The following is a 17,746-nucleotide window of genomic DNA, read 5'->3' as shown; positions in this document are numbered from 1 at the left end:
CCGCCTTCGGGATGGGGGATGGGCAGTGACATCACTTGGGGTTAGGGTTGGCACCTCCCATAGGCATTTATACCCGCCTTCGGGATGGGGGATGGGCAGGGCATCACTTGGGGATAGGGTTGGCACCTCCCATAGGCATTTATACTGGCCTTCGGGATGGGGGATGGGCAGTGACATCACTTGGGGTTAGGGTTGGCACCTCCCATAGGCATTTATACCCGCCTTCGGGATGGGGGATGGGCAGTGACATCACTTGGGGATAGGGCTGGCACCTCCCATAGGCATTTATACCGGACTTCGGGATGGGGGATGGGCAGGACATCACTTGGGGTTAGGGTTGGCACCTCCCAGAGGCATTTATACCCACCTTCGGGATGGGCAGGATATCACTTGGGGTTAGGGCTGACACCTCCCATAGGCATTTATACCCGCCTTCGGGATGGGGGATGGGAAGGGCATCACTTGGGGTTAGGGTTGGCACCTCCCATAGGCATTTATACTGGCCTTCGGGGTGGGGGATGGGCAGGACATCACTTGGGGTTAGGGTTGGCACCTCCCAGAGGCATTTATACCCACCTTCGGGATGGGGGATGGGCAGGGCATCACTTGGGGTTAGGGTTGGCACCTCCCATAGGCATTTATACCGGCCTTCGGGGTGGGGGATGGGCAGGACATCACTTGGGGTTAGGGCTGACACCTCCCATAGGCATTTATACCCGCCTTCGGGATGGGGGATGGGCAGTGACATCACTTGGGGTTAGTGTTGGCACCTCCCATAGGCATTTATACCCGCCTTCGGGATGGGGGATGGGCAGTGACATCACTTGGGGTTAGTGTTGGCACCTCCCATAGGCATTTATACCCACCTTCGGGATGGGGGATGGGCAGTGACATCACTTGGGGATAGGGTTGGCACCTCCCATAGGCATTTATACCGGCCTTCGGGATGGGGGATGGGCAGTGACATCACTTGGGGTTAGGGTTGGCACCTCCCAGAGGCATTTATACCCACCTTCGGGATGGGGGATGGGCAGTGACATCACTTGGGGATAGGGCTGGCACCTCCCATAGGCATTTATACCGGCCTTCGGGATGGGGGATGGGCAGTGACATCACTTTGGGTTAGGGTTGCCATCTTCAGACGAAGGGAAACCTAGGCTTGGGGGTAGGGCAGTGATGTCACAATGTCAGGGATGAGCTGGTGACATCAGAGGTGGGGATATGACGTGGCAATCAGTGATTGGCTGATCACCACTGTCAATTTAAGAGAGTCCTACCTGGTTGCTCTAATTTCGATACCTAGGCAGGGAATTTTGACCTGTGCAGCCCCCCCAAAAACCAGGGGGCAACCCTACTTGGGGCGGGGCAATGGTCAGGGCAGAGGCTCCATCTACTTAAAAGGGGAGGGTCAGGGAACGGACCTATAGGAAATATATTACTTGCTGAATGATTGGCCTGTTGTGTCCCGGGTTTAACCGTTTCCTCACTCAGTACCAAGTGTTGCCCAACAACAGGACCGAGTTCTACAGCGCGTCCCACCCAACCCGGGGCCCACGGCAGCTGCTCATTCGCTAACGGAGCCGGAATATTGCAAATATCACAGGTTATTGGATTAGAAAAAGAAAAAAAGAGAGAAAAAATTTATTTTTATTATTAACGGTTGTTGGAAGGGGGAAGCCGCTCTCTCTCGCTTGTCATAAATTCCTCTTACCCCTCCGAGGGGGAGGTGAAAACCACTTGTGATTTCCTGTCCTGTGTGCTACAAAGGAAGAAGAAGCGAGAAGGGGGGCTACAGACCATGCTCAGAACTGCAATGAGGAGCCCAATGTACCCCCTCAGCCTCCTGATCCTATGGCTGCTCACAGGTACGGGGGTACGGGAACCATGGGAACGGGGAGGCGTGGCTCAGAGGCAGGGGTTGGTAGCACTAGGTAGGTACCTAATATATAGGGGCAGAGACAGGGGAAAGTGTTGGAAGGGTTACTGCCTGCCCTGCTCTCATTTCCCTACAGAAATAGGGGTTGGTAGCACTAGGTAGGTACCTAATATATAGGGACAGAGACAGGGGAAAGTGTTGGAAGGGTTACTGCCTGCCCTGCTCTCATTTCCCTACAGAAATAGGGGTTGGTAGCACTAGGTAGGTACCTAATATATAGGGGCAGGGACAGGGGAAAGTGTTGGAAGGGTTACTGCCTGCTCTGCTCTCATTTCCCTACAGAAATAGGGGTTGGTAGCACTAGGTAGGTACCTAATATATAGGGGCAGAGACAGGGGAAAGTGTTGGAAGGGTTACTGCCTGCCCTGCTCTCATTTCCCTACAGAAATAGGGGTTGGTAGCACTAGGTAGGTACCTAATATATAGGGGCAGAGACAGGGGAAAGTGTTGGAAGGGTTACTGCCTGCCCTGCTCTCATTTCCCTACAGAAATAGGGGTTGGTAGCACTAGGTAGGTACCTAATATATAGGGACAGAGACAGGGGAAAGTGTTGGAAGGGTTACTGCCTGCCCTGCTCTCATTTCCCTACAGAAATAGGGGTTGGTAGCACTAGGTAGGTACCTAATATATAGGGACAGAGACAGGGGAAAGTGTTGGAAGGGTTACTGCCTGCTCTGCTCTCATTTCCCTACAGAAATAGGGGTTGGTAGCACTAGGTAGGTACCTAATATATAGGGGCAGAGACAGGGGAAAGTGTTGGAAGGGTTACTGCCTGCCCTGCTCTCATTTCCCTACAGAAATAGGGGTTGGTAGCACTAGGTAGGTACCTAATATATAGGGGCAGAGACAGGGGAAAGTGTTGGAAGGGTTACTGCCTGCCCTGCTCTCATTTCCCTACAGAAATAGGGGTTGGTATCACTAGGTAGGTACCTAATATATAGGGGCAGAGACAGGGGAAAGTGTTGGAAGGGTTACTGCCTGCTCTGCTCTCATTTCCCTACAGAAATAGGGGTTGGTAGCACTAGGTAGGTACCTAATATATAGGGGCAGAGACAGGGGAAAGTGTTGGAAGGGTTACTGCCTGCCCTGCTCTCATTTCCCTACAGAAATAGGGGTTGGTAGCACTAGGTAGGTACCTAATATATAGGGACAGAGACAGGGGAAAGTGTTGGAAGGGTTACTGCCTGCCCTGCTCTCATTTCCCTACAGAAATAGGGGTTGGTAGCACTAGGTAGGTACCTAATATATAGGGGCAGAGACAGGGGAAAGTGTTGGAAGGGTTACTGCCTGCCCTGCTCTCATTCCCCTACAGAAATAGGGGTTGGTAGCACTAGGTAGGTACCTAATATATAAGGACAGAGACAGGGGAAAGTGTTGGAAGGGTTACTGCCTGCCCTGCTCTCATTTCCCTACAGAAATAGGGGTTGGTAGCACTAGGTAGGTACCTAATATATAGGGACAGAGACAGGGGAAAGTGTTGGAAGGGTTACTGCCTGCTCCCCCCTCCAGTTGTCAGGGGGCAGTGACCTTAGCAACTGTAAGGGAGACTAAATGTGTGTATTACTTGTATTTCTATAAATCATCTTCCCTATCCAGCCCCTGCCGTATTGGATAGAGTGCCCGGCAGTTCGGGTTATTGGGGCGCCGGGGGAACCAGATATCATTCTCAATTCCCAGAAATACAAATAACAACGTCAGTATAATAATCTGCTTTCTGTTCCGTCGGGGAAATGCAGAAGTTAAATGATTCCCAAAAATGATGGAAAACCTGCTTTATAATATGTGGCTTAGAATTAAAGGGGAACTGAACCCCTTCCCTCACATCAAATGTATTTATTTAACGCATGTACAGTAAGATTGGGGGGTAAGGGTAGAACAGACCTATAAAATCTTCTTTATATGACCGACCCCACCTCAGGGGATGGGCTAGTGGGGCTGCTGGGGGGGCTCATCAATTTCATTATGTAAAAATAAAATGGGGCTGGAATTCCCATATCTATGGATATGAGAGCCCCCGCCATCACCCAATTTTAATTGATTTTAATCTTCCTATCCTTACTAGGGGTATTAGGGGTACTAGGGGTATTAGGGATACTAGGGGTACTAGGGGTTCTGGGGTGCTAGGGGTACTAGGGGTACTAGGGGTATTAGGGGTACTGGGGGTACTAGGGGTACTAGGGGGGCTAGGGGTACTGGGTGTACTGGGGGTACTAGGGATACTGGGGTGCTAGGGGTACTAGGGGTATTAGGGGTACTGGGGGTACTAGGGGTACTAGGGGGGCTAGGGGTACTGGGTGTACTGGGGGTACTAGGGATACTGGGGTGCTAGGGGTACTAGGGGTATTAGGGGTACTGGGGGTACTAGGGGTACTAGGGGGGCTAGGGGTACTGGGTGTACTGGGGGTACTAGGGATACTGGGGGTACAAGGGGTACTGGGGGTACTAGGGGTACTGGGGGTACTAGGGATACTGGGGGTACAAGGGGTACTGGGGGTACTAGGGGTACTGGGGGTACTAGGGATACTGGGGGTACAAGGGGTACTGGGGGTACTAGGGTACTGGGGGTACTAGGGGTAGTTGGGGTACTAGGGGTGCTAGGGGTACTGGGGGTACTGGGTGTACTGGGGGTACAAGGGGTACTGGGGTACTAGGGGTACTGGGGGTACTAGGGGTACTGGGGGTACTAGGGGTAGTTGGGGTACTAGGGGTGCTAGGGGTACTGGGTGTACTGGGGGTACTAGGGGTACTGGGGGCACTAGGGGTACAAGGAGTACTGGGGTACTGGGGGTACTAGGGGTGCTAAGGGTACTGGGGGTACAAGGGGTACTGGGGGTACTGGGGGTACTGGGGGTAATTGGGGTACTGGGGGTACAAGCGGTACTGGGGGTACTAGGGGTACTGGGGTACTGTGAGTACTAGGGGTACTGGGGGTACTGCGCTACTGGGGGTACTAGGGGCACTGGGGGTACTAGAGGTACTAGGAGTACTAGGGGTACTGGGAGTACTGGGGGTACTAGGAGCGCCATGTAGCAAGTAAAACACCTGCCAAGGCCGGGGCCAATATTGCAAATTTACCGGTAATGTAGTTGACAGTAAATTTCCAATACCCTTATAATAAGCCCCTGTCCCACCCCCGATCCTCCCCCGAACCCCCCCCCAATTTGCATAGATCCTGCCTTATTTCTTCCCGGATGCTCTCCACTACCCTCCCTCCAGCTTGTAACATCATAACTCCGCCCATTTTATACCATGTTCCGCCCATTTTATACCATGTCCCGCCCTCTTTGTGCCCACCCCCACCTGCTGGTAAAGACCCCTCTAGAAAGGCTGCAACCCTAACCCTTACCCATCTTGTCCAAGTGGCAAAAAATAACTTTATAGGCCAATTCTGAGCAACTTTTCAATTAGTCTTTGTTATTTGTTTTTCATAGTTTTTGAATTATTTGCCTTTCTGTTTCAAATGGGGGTCACTGACCCCGGCAGCCAAACCCTATTGCTCTGTGAGGCTCCAGTTTTATTGTTATTGTTACTTTTTATTCCTTATCTTTCTATGTGATCTCTAATGACCCAGAACGTATAGCAAATGTGCAAGTGGTTGAACCCCTGGGTAATAGTGACCATAATGTTATTTCATTTGATGTTTGGTGCAGGAAACAAATTTACACGGGGGCAACAAAGACACTGAATTTTAGGAAGGCAAATTTTAGCTCCTTAAGGGCAGCGCTTCAGGGCATAGATTGGGGCATTATGTTTTCTGATAAAAATACAGAGCAGAAATGGTTGTCATTTAAAATGATATTAAATCATTACTGTTCTCAATTCATTCCATTAATAAGAAAAAGTAGAAGTGTTAAGAATCACCCCATGTGGCTTAACTCTGAGGTAAAGAAGTTAATAGGGAAAAAAAGGAAAGCTTTTAAGAAATATAAGTCAGAGGGGACAGTAGCTGCGTTTAATGAATATAAACACTATAACAAGTGTTGTAAAACAGCAATCCGGAAGGCAAAGATAGAAAATGAGGAGCGCATCGCGGCCGAGGCCAAGACTAACCCCAAAAAGTTTTTTAAGTATATTAATAGTAAAAAGATGCAGGTTGAGGGTGTGGCCCCATTGAGTTATAATAACAATATGGTTACAGCGGATACAGAAAAGGCAGATGTGCTTAACCAGTTCTTTTCTTCTGTGTATACAGTAGAGGAGCCAGTGGGCCAAGTCTCACCCAATAGCTTCACTGTTGCCTCAGCTCCAACTACACAGTGGTTGGCACAGGATATGGTGCTTAAAGGGTTACACACGATAAATGTAAACAAGGCACCTGGGCCAGATGGAATACCCCCTCGGGTACTGAGAGAGCTAGGGGCAGAATTGCAGTGGCCCTTGTTTCTGATATTCTCAGACTCTCTTTCATCAGGTATGGTACCTAGTGATTGGAAGAAGGCGAATGTCACTCCCATATTTAAAAAGGGAATAAGATCTCAGCCTGGCAATTATAGGCCTGTAAGTTTGACATCCGTGGTGGGCAAGTTATTTGAAGGCTTGTTAAGGGATCACATTCAAAATTATGTAGTGGAGAATGGCATTATGAGCAGTAATCAGCATGGCTTTATGAAGGACAGGTCATGTCAGACCAATTTAATTGCTTTTTATGATGAGGTAAGTAAGAAGCTGGACAGTGGGGATGCAGTAGATATAATCTATTTGGATTTTGCCAAAGCATTTGATACCGTTCCCCACAAACGACTGCTTTCTAAGCTAAGGTCTATTGGTCTTAGTGAAGTCGTTTGCACATGGATAGAAAACTGGCTACAGGATCGGGTACAGAGGGTGGTTGTTAATGGCACATTCTCTACTTGGAGTAAGGTTCTCAGTGGGGTCCCTCAGGGTTCTGTACTGGGTCCACTTTTGTTTAATTTGTTCATAAATGACTTAGGGGAGGGTATTATGAGTAATGTATCAGTGTTTGCAGATGACACAAAACTCTGCAGACCAGTCAATTCTATCCAGGATGTGACATCCCTGCAGCAGGATCTTGACCAACTGGCAATCTGGGCAGCTAAGTGGCAGATGAGATTTAATGTGGATAAATGTAAGGTCATGCACCTGGGATGTAAAAACATGCAAGCCCCGTATACCCTTAATGGGACTGCACTAGGCAAATCCATAATGGAGAAGGATCTTGGAGTCCTTGTAGATAATAAACTTGGCTGTAGCAAGCAATGCCAGGCAGCAGCTGCAAGGGCAAACAAGGTTCTGAGCTGTATTAAAAGGGGTATAGATTCACGGGAGGAGGGGGTTATTCTTCCCCTTTACAGAGCACTGGTAAGGCCCCATCTAGAATATGCTGTTCAGTTTTGGTCTCCAGTGCTCAAACGGGACATTATTGAGCTAGAGAGGGTCCAGAGAAGGGCAACTAAGCTGGTAAAGGGTATGGAAAGTCTCGGTTATGAAGAAAGACTGGCCAAGTTGGGTCTGTTTACACTGGAGAAGAGGCGCTTAAGAGGTGACATGATAACTATGTATAAATATATAAGGGGATCATATAATAACCTCTCTAATGTTTTATTTACCAGTAGGTCCTTCCAACGGACACGAGGGCACCCACTCCGTTTAGAAGAAGGGAGGTTCCATTTAAATATTCGGAAAGGATTTTTTACAGTGAGAGCTGTGAAGTTGTGGAATTCCCTCCCCGAATCAGTCGTACTGGCTGATACATTATATAGCTTTAAGAAGGGGCTGGATGGATTCTTAGCAAGTGAGGGAATACACGGTTATGGGAGATAGCTCTTAGTACAAGTTGATACAGGGACTGGTCCGATTGCCATCTTGGAGTCAGGAAGGAATTTTTTCCCCTCTGAGGCAAATTAGAGAGGCTTCAGATGGGGTTTTTTGCCTTCCTCTGGATCAACTTGTAGTTAGGCAGGTTAGGTATAGGCATTATGGTTGAACTTGATGGACGTATGTCTTTTTTCAACCCAACTTACTATGTTACTATGTTACTATGTTACTATTCAGCCCCTCCCCTATTCATTTTCCTGTCTCTCATCCAAACCCCTCCCTGGTTGCTAAGGTAACTTGGACCCTAGCAACCAGATAGCTGCTGAAACTCCAAACCGGAGAGACTACTGACTAGTTACTGGGCCCCTAAATATACGCAGTTATGTAACTTCCATATCCAGCAGTGACAGCGCAGAGCAGGGGCAGGTAGGTGGGAAGGGGTTAAACTTAGGGCCACTGACCCCCAATAAACTGACATTAATCAATGGAACTCGTTATCTGAACTGCTTACCCTGTTGCTAATTATTATAACGATGGAGGGTTCCCCTGTCTCACTAATCAATCTGTGCTTTTTCTTTCAGCCCGTGCAGCATCCTCTGAGTCAGGTAAGTCCGTGCCTAATTGCCCCTACTGATACCCCGCGCTGTACTTGCCCCCACACTGGATCTAAATTGGGACCCCAACTTGTTTCTGAGGGGAGAGGGTTTTATTTAATCTCATTCTCCCACTTGGTTCCTTCCCCCTTTGTATTATAGCTCCGCCCCCTGGCGCAGGTAGAATCTCTTCCCAAAAAATTAGCGAAACTGCTGAAAAATTCACAAAATGGGGAAAAAGCCATTGGCAGATTGTTTCCTAAAATGGGGGGAAAAAATTCACCATAAAAAAAGTCATGGAAAAATTCGGATTGTTTTTTAGTGAAACGGACACAAAAATTCACCAAGAAATTGCCATTTTATGCGTTTCGCGAATTTTTTCACCAGCCATGGATTTGCAGTGAATTTTATGCATTTGACCATTGGCGAATTGTTTTGTGAAACTTTCGTGAAAATTCGCCGCTGAAAAATGTGTTGCGCGTCAAAAAATTGAATCATGCATCAAATTGGGCGCAGCTACGTCAAAAAAGGGTGTGGTCACGTCAGAAACACGTGGGTGCCAAAAAAAAGATGCGGACGACAAAAAAATTGTGCAACAAATGCGTTTTGCAAATTTTTTGCCGTTTCGCAATTTTATGGCAAAGCAAAATGGGACAGATTCGCTCATCACTAGTGACCGCGACTTTTTGCCAGGACTTATCTGACGAGACCGTGACATTTTTGATGCCGACTTGACTTTTTTGATGCCACCGCCACCTTTTCCTCACCCTGCAAACTTTTGATGCAGCCATTTTTTGTGGCCGTTTAGTGAAAAAATTCGCCAATGGTGAAATTCGCAATTTCGCGGCAAAAAAAATCGCAATTTCCTGGCTAAAAGTTGGGCTCATCACTATTCAGATCGGGTCTAGGCTGGCAGCGCCTATGAGTAGTGATGAGCGAATCCGTCCCGTTTTGCTTCACCATAAAATTTGTGAAACAGAAAGAAAATTTGCGAAACAGAAAGAAAATTTGCGAAACAGAAAGAAAATTTGCGAAACGCGTTTGTTGCATGGTTTTTTGTTGCCCGTGTCTATTTTGTCGCCCGCGATTTTTTTATGCGACCGTGCCCAATTTTGACGCAACTGAGCCCAATTTGATGTGCAATTATATTTTTTGACACGCAATGAATTTTTCCGCCGTGAATTTTCACTGAAGTTTCGCAGAACAAAGGCGAAATGCGTGAATTCGCTGCGAATCCTTGCCTGGCAAAAAAATTTGCTCATCACCCGTGAAGGCCATGGACCACTGGGTTTTTTCTTGGTGCCCCTCCAGCCCAGTGGGACCCTGGGGATAACCGTAGGCATCTCAGGGAAGAGCACATTACCCCCCCCATGCACTGGGAGGCGGAGACTAAATCATTCCCCCCTATATAATCCCATACCACTGAAAGTTAGAGAAAGAAGCTCCTCCTTATTTCTTACGCCCGAGAGCACAGGCAGCACATAAATGCTCCTTATCACTTAATACAATAAATTGCGGTGAGGGGTTGAGTTAATATTACATATTTGCGTTGCTAGGGAAACTCTAGCAACCAGGAGGTGGTTTCAAAGCTAAAATGGAGAGGAGGGAGGAGAAGGCGCAGAGTAACATGAAGACAATGGGGATGTGGGGTAAATAGCAGGTGATGTTATGGAGGGTCTCTGTGCTGCCGCCTTCCTGTTTGGTGGGTTTGGTGGGCGCGCAGGAAGTGAGGCTGTGAGATTCTCACCTACACTGTAAGGGGGGAGGCTGCTCAGTCTCAGTAACACCTTGTCCCGTAAGCTGCCAAAACACACACTCATTTTTTCCTCTGAGCTCTTTGTTCTGCCTGTCCCTCTTAAAGGTACAGTACATCCATTTTGGCACTTTCCTATTTAGGATTACCCAATGGCACATACTGCTAAATAAGTATATTTATATGAAAATGGGTTATTTAGATGAAACATATATTGTTATAGAGACCTACCTTGTTTGGGTGTATAGTTTCCCTTTAATCTGTATAAAACCGCATATTGAAAATCATTTATGAACCCAGCTCAGTGACCCAGACCTGATCTCCCTCCCCCAATCAAGCTCCTGGGGTGTGTGGGGGTCGCTCTGGGGGCCCCTGTGGAACACTGGGAAAATTTGCACCTGGGCAGTAACTCACAGCAACCAATCAGTGATTAGCTTTTCTTAACCAGCTGCACTTAGAGCAATAAAAGCTAACATCTGATTGGTTGCCATGGTTTTATAAATGGCTCCACCTAGAGTTAAAAAAGATCAATTGCCACAATGATTCCTAAAGGCTGCCATACACGGGCCGATATGGGTCCTTTAGACCGATTCAGGCAGCTTATTGGCCCGTGTATGGGCACTAAAGACGGGCCTGCCCGACCAACATCTGGCCTGAAATCGGGCAGATATCGTTTGGGCAGTCCCCGAACCGACGGACAGCTATACCCGTCATTCTAATCTACTTATCGTACTTATCTCACCAACCCGCCTGTGCACAGCGCATTTATGTGAGGTTAATTTCCCCTTTAACGAGCCCAATTTGTTCTCTACATCCCAGAGGCATGCCAGGACTGTTACCGGATTGACACGGCGACACTGGTGGGCGTCGTTCTGGGAGACATCCTCTTAACCGTCATAATCATCCTGGTCGTGTATTTCTGCACCAAGCAGACCTTCCAGAAGCGTGCCGCTGTCGGTAAGGAACGTACGTACGGGCGGATAATTATCTCCGTTGGCTTTTATTGTCCCAAAATCATTATAGAATGGAATTGACTTCTAGATATGTAACAGAATATATTCCCCATTATGTTCCTGTTGGCAGTCTTGCCCTTGCTTCTGTAAAGGTTTTTCTATCCCTGCTTGCTTCCTCCTCTTTCTTCTTCTTCTTCTCCTTCTCTTTCTTTCTCCTTCTTCTTCTCCTTCTCCTCCTTCTCCTTCTTCTCCTTCTCCTCCTTCTCCTTCTCCTTCTCCTCCTTCTCCTTCTTCTCCTTCTCCTTCTCCTTCTTCTCCTTCTCCTCCTCCTTCTCCTTCTCCTCCTCCTTCTCCTCCTCCTTCTCCTTCTCCTTCTCCTTCTTCTCCTTCTTCTCCTTCTCCTTCTTCTCCTTTTCCTTCTCCTTCTCCTCCTTCTTCTTCTCCTTCTTCTTCTGTCTTCTGTGTCCCATAATCCTCCATCAGGCCTTTCTGATAAACTGAATCTCCTGGGCATTCTCCTGGGCACAATAATGTCCTACTAGACTTACATTGTGTCTACTAGTCAGTATGGTCAATATTCCACTGTAGGGTTACCAACAGGATGGGGGGTAAGAGTGACCCCTCCCCCAACAAACCTTTCAGAGCAATTTCTGGGTCACAATGGGGGTGGGGCTTGCAGGGAAGGGGTGTGGATCATGAGTGGGGGGGTTGGCATGATGGGGCACAACTGGGGTGCCCCATCATGGTTGTGCACAGGTCCTTTGGGGTCCCCAAAGGGTGAATAATTAGGACCCCATGGGGGGAGGTCCCTGATAACTTAGTAGTATGGCACCCTGTGATTTCCACTGAATAACAGACAGTAGCCTAATGGCCACCGAAACCGTCAGTCTAAATACCTATATCCCTAGTTTGAGTGTCATTGAGATGCCCAAGCCTGGGGGGCCCTGGGGTGCAGGAAAGCCCTCTATATAACACCCGCCTATGGAAATGATGGGTTAATAAGGTTTTTTTTTCCATTTTGCAGATGAGCAGAAGATTTATATCAATATGCCCATGAAAAAAACGAAGCTTCATACGTCTGCGTCGTAAGCACCTCGTGACTCCTCCAGTGAATTTCATTCCGGAACTTTCCCTCAACGGACTGCTATGAGCCCCCCACCCCAAAATATATAGTGGATCCATATTTCTACTTATTAACCCACGCTGTCCCATAAGCAAAGGCAGAGCCTGGCACAGAACTCAGCACTGTTGGCTCAAGAACTTAAGGAACGTATGGACTCGGTTGCTTCCCTCACTGCCAATTCCCATTGAGCTGACAGTCGGAGGATTGGAAAACTATGTATATTTACAATGGAAATGCTGTGTCTCTTACATAGCCGAGCAAGAATGTTCCATATTTAGCCACTGTGGGTCTGTGGTGTCCTTGGGTGGTTATCAGAAAATAATAGCGCCCCCTCTTGTGTAAATAAGGTCACTGCACAGTCCTGGAATTGTATATAGGAGAGTCAATGTAAAATTCAGGGATTGGGATGAGGGGGAGAGGGTTAGACATTTAAGCCTTTAGGATGCTCCCCAAATCCTCTAACCTCATTGAGTACCCCCTACTGTAGATGGTAAGGATATTAGAAGTCACTGAGGGGTTCTGTGCCCATATAAAGGCACAAGGCTGCAGGCTGAGTTATACAGGGAACTCTGAGTATCACTCATGTATTATAAGGGATAATGTACCCCCTACTGTAAATGATAAGGATATTAGCAGTCACTGAGGGTTCTGTGCCCCCCATATAAAGGCACAAGGCTGCAGGCTGAGTTATACAGGGAACTCTGAGTATCACTCATGTATTATAAGGGATAATGTACCCCCTACTGTAAATGATAAGGATATTAGCAGTCACTGAGGGGTTCTGTGCCCCCCATATAAAGGCACAAGGCTGCAGGCTGAGTTATACAGGGAACTCTGAGTATCACTCATGTATTATAAGGGATAATGTACCCCCTACTGTAAATGATAAGGATATTAGCAGTCACTGAGGGGTTCTGTGCCCATATAAAGGCACAAGGCTGCAGGCTGAGTTATACAGGGAACTCTGAGTATCACTCATGTATTATAAGGGTTAATAAGTGATATTTGTTTCTAAAAATGCAAAAAGCCAAAAGTCCAGTTATGTCGGTTAGAAAGCCCCAGGGGGAGGCCAGGGGCAGACTTGCAGGTTTGTACTTAGAGGAAACGCACCGTTTCGCTTGCTCGTTATTTTGATTGATGGAATCTAATTGAGGAAGTGAAAAGGGGAAAGTTTTTCTACGAGGACCAAAAAGAGGTTCTTTGAAAACCAAATTGTGTTTACACTTTCCTTAGCGAGAGAGTTGCACAGAGGTGAGAATACGGGATACTCAGAGAGTAAACGAGAGACAGAGTCAGAGTCGCAATGAAACCAACACAAGAATGTTCCATAGTTTCTCCTGCTGTTTAGAACTTTCTATTGAGCGAGGTAGGGGGGTAAGTACCCAGGCAATGGCCGGGGGGAAAGCCTCCACTGAGTAGAGAAGGGGGGAATGCCATTGGGGCAGCCAATAGGCTGGGGCTGACTGCCTGAGAATTATCTACTGGTGTAGCTGACCCTGTATCTACTACCCAACAATAAAGCAGCTCATGTTTAAGACTTTAAAGATCTCTGATGCCGACATTAATGACACAATGAGTCTGTAGGAACCAATGAGAAGCTCTTGCCACCATCACAAGGACCCGCCATGAACCATCACATGACTCCTACATCATCTCAAACCAATGGGGTCCAAGGTGCCCTTATAGGTGCAGTAGGTCTCTCATTGTTGTAGTTTTACTACTCCCCAGTAGGGAGGGAATAACTCTAATAAGGGATCATCCTCCAAAACAGATGCAACAAAGAGCGCATATTTGTGTCCAAACTCACCCCTGCACCCCCACATGGTGCCAATGGGTCCAACCTGCCTCTCCTGGACCCTGGAGTTACTGCCACCCAAGACCTGGTGGTTGCCCTGGGGTTCCAAACAGTGAGTCGCGCCAATTGGTGCATCAGAATTGCACCCAGGGAACTGGATACAAACGCCATTTAAACACTAGTTTTGCAGGCTGAGAATGCTAGAGGAAAAGTTCTAACCCACCCACTCCCTAATCTGTCCACTCCCAACCCTAACCCTCCCCACTCCCAACCCTAACCCACCCGCTCCTAACCCGCCTGCTCCCAACCCTAACCCTCCCCACTCCCAACCCTAACCCACCCGCTCCTAACCCGCCTGCTCCCAACCCTAACCCTCCCCACTCCCAACCCTAACCCTCCCCACTCCCAACCCTAACCCTCCCCACTCCCAACCCTAACCCTCCCCACTCCCAACCCTAACCCTCCCCACTCCCAACCCTAACCCACCCGCTCCCAACCCTAACCCTCCCCACTCCCAACCCTAACCCTCCCCACTCCCAACCCTAACCCTCCCCACTCCCAACCCTAACCCTCCCACTCCCAACCCTAACCCACCCGCTCCCAACCCTAACCCTCCCCACTACCAACCCTAACCCTCCCCACTACCAACCCTAACCCACCCGCTACCAACCCTAACCCCCCCACTCCCTAACCCGTCCGCTCCCAACCCTAACCCTACCTGACCCGGCTTCTCCCCTCTATTTATAGACCTGCGCCCGCCCCCGCAATGACATCACAAAAGGGGCAGGGCATGCCAAGGGTGTGCCTATAAATACAGAAGCCGGAAGAGGCAGCCGGCAGCTTAAAGTTGCAGCGGGGAGGGCGAGGGGAAGAGCTCAACCCAAACCCACCCACAACCTAAAAGTGATGTGCAGAGGTTGGCCATTGGTCCAGAGGGTATCGGCCCGCACATCACTACTGCACGGCTGCTGCTGCACTCCTGCTGCTGCACTGCTTACTTACTGTGAAAAAATAAAGATGGCTGTGCATTCCACTTTGGAACGCACGGCCATCTTTATTTTTTCACAGCAAGTAAGCTGGGGGCGGAGCCAAGTGTGGTTTTTTTTTGCCCAGTGGCCCAGTCCCACCCTGTTCTGTTTTTCTGTTTTTGCTGTGCCTAATTTTTTGACACATAATATTGACCCCTCAGTAGTGATGAGCGAATCTGTTCCATTTCGCTTTTGCGAATCTTTCAAAACATCCGAGAAACAGCGGAAACGTCGTGAGGAAAAAAAAAATCACCCGCAACTATTCTTTTGTCGCACGGCTATTCTTTTGTCGCCCGAGGCTATTATTTTGTCGCGCGGCTTTACTTTTGTTGCCTGCGGCTATTATTTTGTCACCCACAACTATTCTTTTGTCGCACGGCTATTCTTTTGTCGCCCGCGGCTATTATTTTGTCGCACGGCTTTACTTTTGTCGCCCGCGGCTATTATTTTGTCGCCCACAACTATTCTTTTGTCGCACGGCTATTCTTTTGTCGCACGGCTATTCTTTAGAATTTTTCCATGTCAAATTTTTTAATCCATTTCCCGAAACAATCCGCCAATGGCGAAACGCAGAAATTCGCCGCAAATCCATGCCTGGTGAAACATTTCGCCCATTACTACCCCTCAGTCTTTAAAGAGCCCAAAAAATACACTTTTCATATTTTGTCATTCCCTTGTTGCTATGTTAGGTGTGACCCTAGCTACCAGAGAACCAATGAAATTCCAAATCATTTAAATAATTCAAAAAACAAACAAAGACTAGAAATAAAAGACCAGCGGCAAAATACTACTTTTTTTAGCGCATACGTCTCCACAAAAGGACATTTCTAAAAGTTTGGTTAATATTTAGTGAAAACAGAAACTGAGCAACGTCAGGCGTGTAAACAATCTCATTGGCCGCCCCAATGTATGCTGTGTTCCTTTGCTTTTGGAAACGACTCTAAGCCATATTTATCAATAGTGATGAGTGAATCTGCCCCTTTTTGTCCCGATTTGCTGAAAATTTCACAAAATGGCGAACATGTGTAGGGGCAGAAACGAGAGGGCTGGCCAACCGATATCTGGCCTGAAATATCGATCGGGCAGGTTAAAAGATTCAGTCGGATCGGGGACCGCATTGGCTCGTTGATGAGGTCCCGGAACCGACTGCCCCATTGCCGCCTACATAATCCGGTAGTTTGGCCCCAGGGCCAAATGATCGGATTTTTTTTTTTTTTTAACTTCAAGCTCCCTGATATCGGCCACCCGTAGGTGGGGATATCGGGGGAAGATCCGCTCGCTTGGCGATCTCGCTAAGCAAGCGGATCTTACCGTGTATGGGGACCTTAAAGGTGGCCATACACGGGCCGACTATAGCTGCCGATATTGGTCCCTTGGACCGATTCGGCAGCTAATCGGCCCGTGTATGGGGAGAGCAGAGCGGCCTGGCCGACCGATATCTGGCCTGAAATTGGCCAGATCTCGATCGGCCAGGTTAGAAAATCTGGTCGGATCGGGGACCGCATCGGCTCGTTGATGTGGTCCCCGATCTGACTGCCCCATTGCCGCCCACATAATCCGATCGTTTGGCCCCAGGGCCAAACGATTGGATTATTATTTTTTTACCTAAATGGTCCCCGATATCGCCCACCCGTAGGTGGGGATATCGGGGGAAGATCCGCTCGCTTGGCGACATCACCAAGCGAGCGGATCTGCTCGTGTATGGCCACCTTAAGTTTGTTTTGGTATATCCCTATATTTCAGCCTACCTTCTTATGATTCAGATGGTTTGGCCCACTTTGGTCAGTGCTAAAGGGGAGCCAGGGTGCAGTATCAGGGCAATGTTGGGGCAGTATCAGTACAATGTCAGTGCAATGTCAGGGCAATGACAGGGCAGTATCAGTGCAATATCAGTGCAATATTAGGGCAGTATCAGTGCAATATCAGTGCAATATTAGGGCAATATCAGGGCAATATCAGTGCAATATTAGGGCAATATCGGGGCAATATCAGGGCAATATCAGTGCAATGTCAGTGCAATATCAGTGCAATATTAGGGCAATATCAGGGCAATATCAGGGCAGTATCAGTGCAGTATCAGGGCAATATCAGGGTAATGTCAGGGCAATATTAGGGCAATGACAGGGCAATGTCAGGGCAGTATCAGTGCAATATCAGTGCAATGTCAGGGCAGTATCAGTGCAATATCAGTGCAATGTCAGGGCAATGTCAGGGCAATATCAGCGCAATGTCAGTGCAATATCAGTGCAATATTAGGGCAATATCAGGGCAATATCAGGGCAATATCAGTGCAATATCAGGGCAATAACAGGGCAATGTCAGTGCAATATCAGGGCAATAAAGGTGGCCATACACGTGGCGATCTGACGATGTTTCTTACGACCATCGGTCGCACGAAACATCGTAAGATCCGCCACACACCATTCAGGGCTGAATCGGCAGGTAAGGAGGTAGAAACAATAGGATTTCTACCTCCTTCTGCCGATTCACCTCTGAAGGGAGAATTTTGGTCAGGCGCCTTCTATGGCGCCCGATCAAAATTTTCAAACTGGTCCGATCGGCGAGTCGTCCGATATCAGCAGCTTCCTGCGATATCGGTCGACTCGCCGACATGCCATACACGCACCGATTATCGTACGAAACGAGGTTTCGTACGATAATATCGGTGCGTGTATGGCCACCTTAACAGGGCAATATTGGGGCAATATGAGGACCTGTGCATGTGGAGTGCAGCTGAAGGATTGTGAAATTCGCTGTATGTGCAGATAAGTGCGGTTAGTCAGCCTTTCC

The 17,746-nt window shown here is 48.2% G+C and overlaps 1 protein-coding gene across 2 annotated transcripts; it reads left to right on the top strand.

Moving 5' to 3' along the window:
- The first annotated feature begins 1,532 nt into the window (after positions 1-1,532).
- LOC101735259 (T-cell surface glycoprotein CD3 delta chain) lies at positions 1,533-12,583 on the top strand. 2 transcript variants are annotated; one of them, XM_031906613.1, is made up of 4 exons: positions 1,533-1,865; positions 8,293-8,316; positions 10,877-11,023; positions 12,035-12,583. In XM_031906613.1, exons 1-4 carry the CDS (start codon positions 1,799-1,801, stop codon positions 12,097-12,099), a joined length of 303 nt encoding a protein of 100 aa, XP_031762473.1. In that variant the 5' UTR covers positions 1,533-1,798; the 3' UTR covers positions 12,100-12,583. The 2 variants fall into 2 exon arrangements, with proteins under 2 accessions (XP_031762473.1, XP_031762474.1); XM_031906614.1 differs by having other exon boundaries at positions 1,540-1,865; positions 10,877-11,014.
- Positions 12,584-17,746: the final 5,163 nt, after the last annotated feature.

Source organism: Xenopus tropicalis, chromosome 7, assembly GCF_000004195.4.
Source record: "Xenopus tropicalis strain Nigerian chromosome 7, UCB_Xtro_10.0, whole genome shotgun sequence".
In the NCBI taxonomy this organism is placed as follows: Eukaryota; Metazoa; Chordata; class Amphibia; order Anura; family Pipidae; genus Xenopus; species Xenopus tropicalis.
This window is presented reverse-complemented; position numbering and strand designations above follow the sequence as displayed.

What these genes read in the sequence shown, in the direction of transcription:
- LOC101735259 (XM_031906613.1), top strand. Translation starts at nt 1,799, where the DNA reads ATGCTCAGAACTGCAATGAGGAGCCCAATGTACCCCCTCAGCCTCCTG. An exon ending in GATCCTATGGCTGCTCACAG is followed by an intron (nt 1,866 to 8,292) that starts GTACGGGGGTAC and finishes TTTTTCTTTCAG; the next exon opens with CCCGTGCAGCATCCTCTGAG. An exon ending in TGCCGCTGTCGGTAAGGAAC is followed by an intron (nt 11,024 to 12,034) that starts GTACGTACGGGC and finishes TCCATTTTGCAG; the next exon opens with ATGAGCAGAAGATTTATATC.